The sequence below is a fragment of the Panthera onca genome, chromosome A1 (genome assembly GCF_046562875.1).
Source record: "Panthera onca isolate mPanOnc1 chromosome A1, mPanOnc1 haplotype 2, whole genome shotgun sequence".
NCBI classification, from domain to species: Eukaryota; Metazoa; Chordata; class Mammalia; order Carnivora; family Felidae; genus Panthera; species Panthera onca.
This window is the reverse complement of record NC_138339.1, coordinates 96,423,475-96,436,804: the sequence shown is the minus strand read 5'-3', so window position 1 is coordinate 96,436,804 and position 13,330 is coordinate 96,423,475. Positions and strand designations below refer to the sequence as shown.

Sequence of the window (13,330 nt, the reverse complement as noted above, 5' to 3'; positions counted from 1 at the left end):
TGAGGAAATCAAAAGTATGAGATCCTACTACTTACCTCATAGAGTAACTCAAGTTAACAAGACTGACCATGACAGGTGTTGGGTGAGGATTTGGAGGAACAGAAACTCTCATTAACTAGCGGTGGGAATGTAAAATATAAAATGATTCACCACTGTGTAAAACAATTCCTTACAAAGTTGACATATACGTGCCATTTTATGCAGCCATTCCACTCCTATTTACCCAAGAGAAATGTTGTAAACTAGAAACAACCCCAAAGTTCACTGAGTATATAAACAAACTGTGCTATATACATACAATGGAATCCTTTACTTAGAATTAAAAGGAACGACTTATTAATACATGTAATACCACAGATGAGTCTCAAAAGAATTATGCTTAGTGAGAGAAACAAAACCAAAACAAAATATATTATAAATATATTATAGGATTCCATTTATATAAGACCCTAGAAAATGCAAAATTGTCTATAGTGACAAAAAGTTCCTTGGGAAGTAGGTGAGGGTATAGGGAGGGTTGGGAAGTAGGGACTACAAAAAGGCCTGAACAAATTTCTGGGAAGAGGGATAGGCTTACCATCCTCAATTGTGGTCGTAGTGTCACAAGTGTATACGTGCATTAATACTTAGCAAATGGTGGGGCGCTTGGGTGGCTCAGTGGGTTAAGGGACCCACTCTTGATTTTGGCTCAGGGCATGATCTCACAGTTTGTGGGTTCAAGCCCAGTGTCCAGCTTCACACTGACAGTGCAGAGCCTGCTTGGGATTCTCTCTCTCTCCCCCTCTCTCTGCCCCTGCCCCAGGTGCATGTGTTCATGCCCTCCCTCTCTCTCAGAATAAATAAACATTAAAAAAAAAAAACCTGGGGCACTTAGGTGGCTCAGTAGGTTAAGTGTCCAACTTTGGCTCAGGTCATGATCTTGCAGTTTGTGGGTTCAAGCCCCACGTCAGGCTCTGTGCTGACAGCTCAGAGCCTGAGCCTGCTTTGGATTCTGTGTCTCCCTCTCTCTCAGTCCCTCCCCCACTTGCCCCTGTCTGTGTGTGTGTGTGTGTGTGTGTCTCTCTCTCAAAAAATAAATAAACATTAATAAATATTTTTTAAAACTTTAGCAAATGGTGCACTTTCAATATGTCCATTTATTGCATGTTTAGTTAAGCTGTTAAAATAAAAATATAATAAAAGCAATCTAAAGAATTATTTCAACTTATTCCTAGTCCTGAGTTTCCAGAGACTTCCAAATTTTAAAGCGGGCATCTAAACAGCACACTTACACTTTTAGGGTGGAAATAGAACACTGTTTCCTAACAGAAATTGGATACATATGAGGATACTGATTCAATAGCTGGTAGCTTAATATGCTCTGATAAATGTTTTAGGCATGATAAACTCTATCTCAGCCTAGGTTTTACTTCTTTTCTTTCATTTTTCCTTTATCATTTAGCAATGGAAATGGGTAAGGGAATAAGGATGGCATAATTAAAGTGTTACAATTATGTGGTTCATATGGATAACCGTAACAACATCCTCAATTACTCCGCTAGGTGGTATTTCTTAGGGTTTTAGACATGTAAGGAGCCCTCATTTTATACACTAGCAGTCTCGGGTGCAAAATGAAACTAAGTGGCTTTCCCAAGGACACACAGCTAAAATTTGGTGACTTTAAAAAAAACATTCACTTACTGTCCAATTCCAAAGAGACAGAGAGAGAAATTTGGTGCAGAATGTATTAACTGTAGCCTAGCCAGAGTAGGTGACAGATTTACTTACTTCCAATTCACTACCAATTCCATAGCACCCTCCTTTAACCAAACCCCTTGTTTTAAAGTTCTGTTTATTTACAGGACCACGCAGGCATAAAGGTAAAGAACTCAGAGAGCGGGTCTCAATCTTCATTGCATAACAAAACCAAGAAACCCAAACCCTCCCTGCAGAGCTAATCCAACTGGTTTCCGGTCAGTATTCTTAAACTTGAGGGAGCATCAGAATCACCTGGAGGGCTTGTTAAAGCAGATCACTGAGCCCATCCCCAGAGTTTCCGATTCCGGGATGGTACTCAACACCTGGCAATTCTAACCAATCCCTAGCTAACACTGATGCTACCAGTCTGTGAACCACAGCTGAGAACCACTGAGGGTAGGGCAATCTTTAAAAAGTTCTCCAAGTTAGTGATGTACAGCCAGTTCAAAAGCGTTGGTCTAGCACTATCCCTCTCCATCTGTTTTGGAATCACCTGGAGTTTTAAAACAAAACAAAACAAAATTGATGCCTGAATTCCTACCCTCAGAGGTTCTTTTTATTTTATTATTTTTTAATGTTTTTTATTTATTTTTGAGACAGAGAGAGGCAGAGCATGAGCAGGGGAGGGGCAGAGAGAGAGGGAGACACAGAATCTGAAACAGGCTCCAGGCTCTGAGCTGTCAGCACAGAGCCCTATGCGGGGCTCGAACTCACAGACTGCGAGATCATGACCTGAGCCGAAGTCGGCCGCTTAACCAACTGAGCCACCCAGGCGCCCCCCAGAGGTTCTTTTTAAATTGATGTGGGTTGCAGCATGAACCTCAGAAATTTTTTAATCATTTCATGATTTAAAAGAATTATACTCCAGGTGATTCTAATGTACGCCAAGACTGAGAGTCACTGAAAATTTTCTGCCTCAATGCCTATTACCATTTACCTAAAATTTCCCCAGAGTTGGGTACTTATACCACTGTAACATATTAGAAACTCCTTTCTGACTTGTCTGTGAGTAATTATTTATTTCCATTCTGGTATTTTAATAATGCTAACATTTATTGAATACTTAGAATGTAGTAAGCCTGGTGGTGCTTTGCCTCTTTGTTTTTGTGTTGTTTTACCTACTAGTTACACTTTAAATAATTTTTCCACAAAGACAGACTCTGTATTTTCTATCAACATTGTCTTCTCACTTGTGGTTATTATCACCTTATTCTGTCTCTACTGGTTAGAAGCCCATGACAGGAAAAGAGAAGCCAAGGAAGAAATTGGGAGTGGGAAGGATCTTTAAAAAATTATTGGGGCGCCTGGGTTGCTCGGTCAGTTAATCATTCCACTTCGGCTCTGGTCATGATCTCACAGTTTGTGGGTTCGAGCTCCACGTCGGGCTCTGTGCTGACAGCTCGGAGCCTGGAGCCTGCTTCGGATTCTGTGTCTCCCTCTCTCTCTGCCCCTCCCCCACTGGAACTCTGTCTCTTTCAAAAATAAACATCAAAAAGAAAAAATTCTCCCAACCTGCTTCAACATGTTACATTGTTACTTCAGTCTCTGAATCTTGGCAGAAGTTGTCTCTAAATGGACATAGACTCAGTATTTCCAGGAGGAAAATTCCAATATTTATGATTCCATTCTAAGGCAGCTGATTTTCCTTTTGCTCTTGACTAATGCATTTTATTTCTAAAACAAAAAACCAAAAGCCAGAACCACTAATTTTTCCCAAAAAGTAGCTTCTATTGAAATTCTAATACCACTAATAGCAATTATATAACTTTTGGGGGGTAAAAGGATTTTAGTTGAGATTTTAAAGAAATAATTTAATTATTTCTACTTGTATTGCGCTTCTGGTTAATGCTTCCTTTCCAGGCTCTATGCTCACTGTCCACAAGATGGCACTGTTGTGTACTGCTAAACGATCCTCCTGGATCGATATTTTCAGAGTATTAAGAATGTTTCCTATAGTTTCAGTTCCTGAAATGTCATTTGCTTCAAACGTCATGAGATAGGAGAGCCATCAGGAGTTATGTCGTTAACTGTTAGACCTGTGTCCTAGCAAGGTATTTAATGAATGGTGCTTACTCAATGTTGACTCAGAAGGAGACTGAGCCTGTGCACAACTACTTCACATTGATGAGGGAGCGTGGGGCAGGCTGAGGACAAAGTGCAAGCTAGTGTGCTCATGGGCGCGTGCACACACACACACACACACATCACCATCACCACCACCAAATGGGATGTGTGTGATATTCCTCAGGCACTTCTGGCTGCCCAAGGACAAAGGAAAGAAAACAAATGGCCAATTGATAGAGATCACAGTCATGCAGAACATGGGTCTCCATCAACGCACAAATATCTTAGTAAATTACAAGAAAAAGGCAATTGTATCAATAGGCCAGCCTCCAGAAGCCTGTAGACTGTTTCCTGGAGCCCCAATATCACCCCTCCATAGTGATATGGGGAACAAAGGCAAGAAGGTAAAATTAAATTTCCTTATAACCTGCAGGCCATTGACAAATGCTTGAGGCAAATACAGAATATAACATTTCTCCAGGAACCCCCTAATGTCCTAATGTTAATGCCTTACTAGAGGGAAAACAACCTTAGCTTGACCATAGTAAGGCCTCAGGTATCTTAGGAGCCCTCTTTAACAGATCAAAGTCCCTTGGGAGGCCTCCCTTTTGACTTTACCTCCCCAACTCCATAGTATAAAACCAGGTATTCTTCACAACCCCAGCGCAGCTCTTCCTGCCCATGGGTCCTGTCCCCATGCTTTAATAAAATCACCTTTTTGCACCAAAGATGTCTTCAAGAATTCTTTCTTGGTTGTCGGCTCCGGACCCCCACCACCATCACACCAAAACCTCATCAACATCAGCCAACGCCATGGGAAGGCTGCAGCTCAAACAACTCTCAGAAGTAAGGAAAGCAAGCAGCATGCACTATTTTCCTTTGGCATCTAAGATTTCTTCAATACTCCATTTTTTCTCTTCCCTACTTTTACACTGGTTTTGACGACAACGCAGTTGTCTCCAAAGAGGCCTGATGGCCCATCTCCTCAGACACCCATTTTCCTCCTTAATGTGGTTAAATCAGCTATTCTGATCCTAACATAAAACGCAAAATCAGTTACAACAAAAACATGACTGTGGGAGGCATCAATTAATAAAACATAGTCCATGCATATTTTAGTATATGTTGCCAGAAAAACATTCCTGGGCAGTTATTCAAGGTTGAAAAGCCCATGAAGCAAAGGACTTTGTTGGGGAAAGTGGTGGGTGAGAGAGCACTGTGGTGAGGTCAGAGGTCACTACACCTTTCCTTGCTTCAGTTTCCTCACCCATAAATGAGGAAGGGGTACTGAGCCACCTTCAGGGGCCTCCTAGCTCCAACACAGCCTATGTCCTATACAATTTTTTAATATTATGGCTTATACAATTATTGTGTAAACACTCAAGGGCCAAGCGGAGAATTCTACATGCTTGCTTCAAAGAGAAAGGAATAAAAGGATTTTATTTTTATTAAAAACCAATTTTTTTTAATGTTTATTTCTTTTTTGAAAGAGAGAGACAGAATGTGAGTGGGGCCAGGGGCAGAGAGAGAGGGAGACACAGAATCCAAAGCAGGCTCCGGGCTCTGAGGTGTCAGCACAGAGCCCGACATGGGGCTTGAACTCATGAACCATGAGATCATGACCTGAGCCAAAGTTGGACACTTAACTGACTGAGCCACCCAGGTGCCAGAGAAAGAAAAGGATTTTAAACAATTGTGAAATGCCCAGGATTTTTTTAAATTTTGTTTTCATTGGTGTATTTATGGAATAAAAAAATATTCCTCTGTCTTAACTGCTGCTTCAGTTCTCATAGACTGTCAACTTTCCAAAGCAATATGAACTGGCATTACATATTCTTTAAAATGTAGTATGAAACCAGATTGGGCAACGTTTTTATTTTTAGGCATAGAACGTGAAGTATCAAATTACATCGTTTAGTTTATAATGTTAATTAGTTTTTCAGAAACCTGTTTCATTTTATAGACTGCTACAAAACAAAGATAAAGTTGTGAAACCACCATACACAATCTGAAAAACCTATTGATCCAACCTATTCCCCAGTCTTAGAGATTAGCTAGCATCACAGTGACACCCATGAACCACCCAAGTCAACATAATTGAAAAAGACTAGCTCAGTTAGGTCCAGGTCCTGGTGCTACACCGCACGTCAACCAACGTAATCACTAGAAATTAACTCTGTGACACCAGAATGAAAACCAGTAATTCAGAAATCATAAAAAACGTACCATAAATCAAAATCATCATCTGTTAAACAACTTAATTCTGAGCTCAGCTTGGGTTATTGAACTAATTTAAAGGAACTAATAAATACACAATCCACACCTGCTTATAATCATAAAGGGAGTTCCAAAAACCCAATTTCAGCACGAAGAGCTCATTTATCTATGCCTTATCCCCAAACAATAATACCCAAACACTGTGAAGCAAGAGAGTCAGTTACCTATTTATCTATTGGTGACCAACAACAGAACTTTAGTGCTTTGAAGAGTCAGGCCATTTTTATCCTTATTTTAAACAACTAAACGAAGATTTCTGTTATCAGAAGGAGCAATCTGCTGTAAGGGTCTGCCCAAATTCTAAGCACCTGCTTTCTCTGGTCTGGAGGCAGATGGTACATCATAAAAATAAAAGTCATAGGGAAAACGCACAGAAAGATATTCCCTTTAAAACCCTTAAGGAGGCTCGTTTTCCTAAAATCTAATACTATAAATATACATGTTTATGTTAATATCTCAGCTTAGAATTTGGGAACTTGATGCAGGGGCATTTAAAAAGTTTTCTTAGTCTGATTCATATGCATATGTTCACATATTTCCATAGAATGGGAAAACGGCCTTTACTTTAGCTGACTAGCACCTAAACAGGACAATTTATTTTTGAAATTCTAACAAGGATCCTACACAGCAGCAGCTGCTGTCCTATCCTTCAATATTACCACTGACTGCATCTCTGTTAGGTTCTTTTACGGTAACTAAAACACTACCCGGTGGGTATTTGAGTCAGCTTGGGCTGCTGGAACAAAATATCACACACTAGGTGACTTTAACAACAAGAAATTATTTCTCGCAGTTGTGGAGGCCGGTAAGTCCAAGATCAAGGTGCTGGCCTATTAAGCTCCCCTGTGAGTGTCCTCTTCCTGGCTCACAGACAGCCGCCTTCTCACCATAGCCTCAAGATGAGGACAGAAAGCGAGCTCTGTTGTCTTCCTGTTTCTCAAAAGAACACTAATTCCATCATGGAGACCCCACCCTGATCATCTGATTACTCCCCAGAGGCCCCGCCTCCAAATATCATCACATGGGGGTTAGGGCTAAAACATGTACATTTTAGAGAAACACAATCATTCAGTCCATAACAAAGGGATCACTTCATGTATAGTTGCAGGACTTGTATAGACGAAAGAGGCTGTAAGAAATTGGCTTCGTAATACACTTTTCCACAATAATTATGTAGGTTGGTGCTTCTCAAATTTAGATGCATCAGACTCCCTGCAGCTTGTTGAAACACAGGTTTCTTGGCCTGAGCCCCAGAGACTCTGTCTTAGCAGATCTGGGGTGGGATCTGAGAATTTGCATTTCTAACAAGCTCCCAAATGATGCTGATGCTATCTGTCTGAGGTGAGAGCTCCTAATGCAGGGGTTCCCTTTGGAATGTGAATTTCAGTTATCATACCTGTATTGGCTTCTCAGTAAATACTCATTTTATGCTAAACACTTGAAATGTGTCATTTGCTTACACTCAGATGGCGCAGTTACACATGAAAGTGCTTAATAAGCAGATGGGAAGATCTGCTGGCACGGCTGCTTTATGCTGTGAGCACCCAGGGAGAGTCACTTAATGCTCTATGTGTGATTAGCTAACGTGTGACTTCACAAATCACCAGGATTTACAAGAATGTCTACTGACATCTTATCCTTACTAATTTTTATCCCAGAATTTAGCTTTAGTCTTTGAAGTTGCTGGATTCTGCTATCTTACATCTATGAGCATACTGCAATGGCTTGAACTGATACCTAATTTTGACAAAAGCTTAATACAAAGCATATGAGCAATGCTTAGTATTTATGTTCGACTCATTTGTCCTATAATCACACTTGGTTAAATTTTAAAGCATAGCTCTGTCACGAAACAGCATCATAATTTTAAGATGTACTTCAAGTACCCTTCAGAGTATAAACATACCTTATTTAGCTTTATAAAATAGTCCAGTCCAGCTTCCAAGGGATTTGTATCACAGTTCATCTAAAAGGGAAGCACACAGTTTTTTAAAAAGCTTTTTTTTTTTTTTTTTTTTAAGCAGGCTCCACACCCAGAATAGAGCCCAACACAGGGCTTTAATTCACAACCCTGAGATCAAGACCTGAGCTGAGATCAAGAGTTGGACACATAACCAACGGGACCATCCAGGTGCCCCTAAAGATTTTATTTTCAAGTAATCTCTAGCCCCAACACAAGATCCAGAGTCACATGATCTACTGACTGAGCCACCTAGGTGCCCCTGGAAACACACATTTTAATCTTAGACGAGTGAAAATCATTTCAGTAACATCACCTTCATATATTATTTTCTTAGGGAAGAGAACACTTTTGGATTGTGAAAATAGATTCTGATAGGAAAATTACAGACTGGTCTCCAAAAGTAATTTTTTTTACTCTGAAATTTAAATGTAGCCTGTCAGCAAATACTATTTGAATAGCATATTAGACACTAAAATTCAGTTTGTTTCCATGGCTCTTTTACTGATAAAAAATTTTTTTTAACGTTTATTTATTTTTGAGACAGAGAGAGACACAGCATGAACGGGGGAGGGTCACAGAGAGAGGAAGACACAGAATCTGAAACAGGCTCCAGGCTCTGAGCGGTCAGCACAGAGCCGGACACGGGGCTCGAACTCACAGACCGCGAGATCATGACCTGAGCCGAAGTCGGCCGCTTAACTGACTGAGCCACCCAGGCGCCCCTCTTTTACTAATAATAAATATTGGAGGGATAAAATAACATGCTATTCCTCCCTGAAATAAGACTTTACTGTGTTTTTATATAATAATTTTACATAGTTAGGTTTGAAAAATTATTAAGTAATTTACTTATCTTACAATTGGCCAGAAATCAGGACAAGTAGACGAGAAAGCAGATGGTAGGAAATTGGCTTCGACAGAGTTCAGGAAAGAGAAAAGGAAACCAGAGATCGCATCTCAAATCTTTTCATATAAGGTTGAGTAATTACAATATACTTTAAGCTAGAGCCTCTATTTGAGACTAGACCTGCAGTTGATAGTTTTTGTTTTGTTATTATTGTTCCCTTTTGTGCTAAGAGAACTGGTCTAAACTCCATAAAAAGCAGCCAAACTTTTTAAAAGACAACACAGAACTCATATAAATTATATGAGTAATATAAACTTGTTTTATATGCTCTAAAATTTGGTCTCACATTTCCTAATCAATCTGAGCAACTGTAAACCGATTTTTTTATCTACTGTATTTTCAGATTTTCTCCAGGAAGAAAATAAAACACAGCACAGAAGATTGCTGTAACGCCACTAGAGGGCGTGCTGGCACTGCTGGGAAATCAGAGGGATGTGGGAGGAAGAAACGCTAAGGGAGGAGAGGGCTCAGGGGAGCAAGCTCGAGAAAATGAAACGCAGGAGAGTGGAGAAATGGCTAACTCCCAAAGGCTGCATCAGCGGTTCATTCCCTGAGGAGTTTGGGGACAGAGCTGTCCTCTATTTCTCTCCCTGCAGCGGCCTCATCGAAGGCCCCAGGTTAAGGCTGAGAATCCCCCTGGAGAGCGCCTCCCCTGCAAAATAAAACCCGGTAACTTGCCCCAGAGCCCTTGTTCTTTCAGTGACTCCAGGGCACTGCCTCTCCACCTTGTTTCTCCCACATGTTTCTGCCCACAGTCTAAATGTCCCAAGGGCCCCCGCTTTCAAACCCACTTTTCCCTCCAATTAAATTCATTCTATCACATGCTAGGCACTTTAATATCTACAGTAACTCCCTAGGATAAAGATTATCTTCATTTTTTAGAATAGTAAACAGAGGCTCTGGAAGGTTAAGTCCATATAGCTAATATGTGATGGAGGATAAATTCAAACCCAAGAAACCCCACCCTGAAGTATATCTGTTACTACTATCCTTTATGTCACTGCTCAGGCCTCAAACCTCAAGGAACCAACTTCTAAGGAAACAAGTAGGAATATGAAAAAATTTAGGTATCCACAGATAGCCTGTCACTGGAGATCAAACAGAATACAGTTTAAACTATAGTTTGGCCACTTTCGTGTTATCTGGACCAAGTTATTTACTGTTTCTTAGTGTGATTATATATAGAATTGGGATGATTTAGATAGCCTCCAACTCCAAACTCCTTGCCCAAAAATCACCAATAATACCATCTTTTTTTTTTTAGTTTTTTTTTTTTAATCTTTATTTTTGAGAGAGAGAGAGAGAGACAGAGCATGAGCAGGGGAGGAACAGAGAGAGAAGGAGATACAGAATCTGAAGCAGGCTCCAGGCTCTGAGCTGACAGCTCAACCTTGACCTGGGGCTCAAACCCACCAACTGGGAGATCATGACCTGAGCTGAAGTCGGACGCTTAACTGACTGAGCCACCCAGGAACCCACCAATAATACCGTCTTCAGGAAGAGTTGAGAAGGTAAAATAAATCATGCATATGAAAATGGTGTGTAACTTGGTCAGAAACCCTTAGTTCCTGTTATCAATGGTGGAAGTAGGCTGGACCAACACATCCTAGACCACCAACCCTGCTCCTCAGAAAGACACTTTTTCTTGCTATTTCCCCCAAAAGCTACATGATAAGAAGAAAATGGGGATGGGCAACACGACAGAGTAAGAGGAAGAATCTGAAAAGTGCTCCTCAAATACTGTAGGGTCAGCAGGCTCCACTAAAGCAGACACAGTTTCACACAGAGATGGATGTCCAGGGCTCTCTGCAACGCAGGAGGAATTAAAGCAGAATAAACAGTGTGCCATAATTCCACTGAACTTTCAACTGAAAAATGGAGGAGAAAAACATCTTCACTTAATTAAATAGGGTTATCTAATAACACATAGTTTCTCGTATAGTCAGAGCCAACGTTAATGCAATTAAAATTAGCCCTCATACAAAAATCAGATACAGTAAACGAAATTTTAATGAAGTTGCTGGCATTTCAAACCTCTGACCCCCAGGCTCTGAAAGCTTTCTCCAGTCTTAAGGCATTCATGGCGTATGTTCCGAAATTGTCAATTCCCTCCTCCTGGCCTGCATTCATGATAATGTCATAAAGGGCTACAGAATCTTCTCGTCTGTGGTACAGCTCCCAACCCAGCTCACCTGAAACAAACCCACAAGTACCACACTAGGGTAAGAACAGTGATCACCAGGTCTAATGCGCGTCAGCTGAAACAAAAATAAATGGAGATTCCACGTATGCAATACAGACATTGCTGAGTTTTAAAAGACCAGTTCACAAAAAAGCTGCAACTACCATACCCAACCCTTTCCCCACAAAGGAGCCTGCCATATCACAGATGCATTCATGCCCCATCCTATCTCCCAGAGAGTGGTAACTGGGACACCTTTTCTCATGACACAGAAAGATGTTAATATAGGAATTTATCTGGACTCCTGCCTCAGCTTCATAATGTTATGTGACTAATTACATATTAGTATGGCTTAGTTTATCATTACAAAGGGTTCAACGTTTAGAAATCTCAACCCCCAACTCCTTTCTTCCAAATCACAAGTCTTAAAAATATAGGCAACTGACAATTATTCATATGGTCTTTTTTGTGGGATAACCATTATCTCTAATGCTCCCCCATATCCCTCTTCTTCCCCAATTGGTCATATTATTCATCATTAGAGCTGTGGGCTAAAACCAAATGAAATGAAACCCAACCCAAATAGTCTTGTTTATTTTTTATTCTGCTTATGCTTTATTCTGGTCACCATTTTGCCAAGGTCAGGTGAAAGAAGGAGGAAGAAAGTGTACAGCAGAAGCCCAGAGAAGAGCAATAGCCTTCATACTTTATGCGTTCTCCTTGTTCCCCAATGTTGAGGGCTGATGGTGATGTGTTTTTCAAGGACACCACCAGAACATGAGTAACATGTAATTGAACGAACGCCTGGGCACCAAATACCCTTTCTATGAAAGAGCACGGAGGTCTAGAGGAAGTTGGAAGTGAGCCTACAGCACCAATGGGGAACTGAAGAACATTAATTCATCTCTATTTCAAACACCTACTATGTACAAGATTAAGTGCTATATGAAGAATTCCCTAGTGCACTTAGAGTCTAGAATGAAAGTCTAGAAGCTGCTACATGAAGACTTCCTAATGCACTTAAAGAGTCTTAGTGGTAATGCCTTAAGACAGGTGCCTGATACATTTAAGATGGTCTCTAGGAGAGATTCTATCTATGGGAGACCACCTTGAATGTTCCTAGATAGAGTCAGCTGACCTGAATACTCTGTCAACCCTTCCAACTATTCTAACAGCTATCCTCCTCCAACTTTTTTATCCATCCTTCCCAGTAGTAGGTAGCTATGAGATTGGAACAACAACTGGAAATCTGGGAAATGACTCTCCCAGCACAGGAGTGAATAGCCTGTAAGAGTTGGACAGGAGAAATCTTCCTCCAAAGTTATACTGACAAAAGTCAGTGTGTATGTGTGTATGTGAGCATGCGCATGCACACGCATGTGCACAGGTTCATTTCTGGCAGCTTCTTTTGAATTTCAGAGACTTTCTCTTAAATTTTAGAGAATCGTTTTCCAATTCTTACCAGTATAAGATATCCTAATAGCAGTGACAGGAATGTTTGAAACCTTTAAAGACTTGGTCTGAAGAAACTTGAAAACATCATCACTAAGATCTTCAGAGGTCAGTTTCTGAAGAACCTTTCTTGCATGGGGCCCTGCAATCCCAAGAACTCCAAGCTCATCGGTTATGTTTTTAATTTCAACATCATATCCACCGTTGACTGCCTCTTCTTCAATCCATCTGCATTTGAGTCATAAACATTGTGTTAAGTCTTGCTTGAATAACACATGTTGGTAACATATTATTTCTCTGAAGACATGCTCTGTGTCTAGAATTACCAGAAAGTCCCCAGAGTGTCATTTCATATAATAACCTAATTTATTAAGCTGAGGAAACTGAGTCCCAGAGATGTCAAGTGATTCTCTTTAAACCACCCACTCATAAATTTTGGGGGTAATTTTTCACAGTACAGAAGGATCCTTCAATTTAAATAAGCTCTGCCATATAATTCTTTTAAAGAGTGACAGCCCTATTGCATTTAAACTAATGATTCAATCTTCAAAAATCAATTTAAACCCAAATTTTCTCTAATACCTATACATGGAGGCACATTTGTGCTGCTAAAGGTTAATAATGTGCCTGCCACTAGACACCTAACTGCTTTGGCAATCACAAGGAAACGATAGAAACTCTAAAGACTGGTTTCAATTTCTAAGTCTTGATGAGTTATTGGAACCCAGTCTTAGGGTTTGTTTATAAT

General features: G+C 40.4%; 1 protein-coding gene across 2 annotated transcripts in view; it reads right to left on the bottom strand.

The window, feature by feature from the left end:
* DMGDH (dimethylglycine dehydrogenase) overlaps positions 1 to 13,330 on the bottom strand; it is a 71,276-nt gene that overhangs the window by 20,863 nt on the left and 37,083 nt on the right. For both annotated transcript variants that reach the window (XM_060635477.3, XM_060635478.3), the window contains exons 12-14: positions 12,593 to 12,810; positions 10,983 to 11,140; positions 7,985 to 8,044 (exon numbers count right to left, since the gene is read on the bottom strand). In XM_060635477.3, the coding sequence (XP_060491460.2) occupies positions 7,985 to 8,044; positions 10,983 to 11,140; positions 12,593 to 12,810 (436 nt within the window). The remainder of the gene's footprint in view (positions 1 to 7,984; positions 8,045 to 10,982; positions 11,141 to 12,592; positions 12,811 to 13,330) is intronic.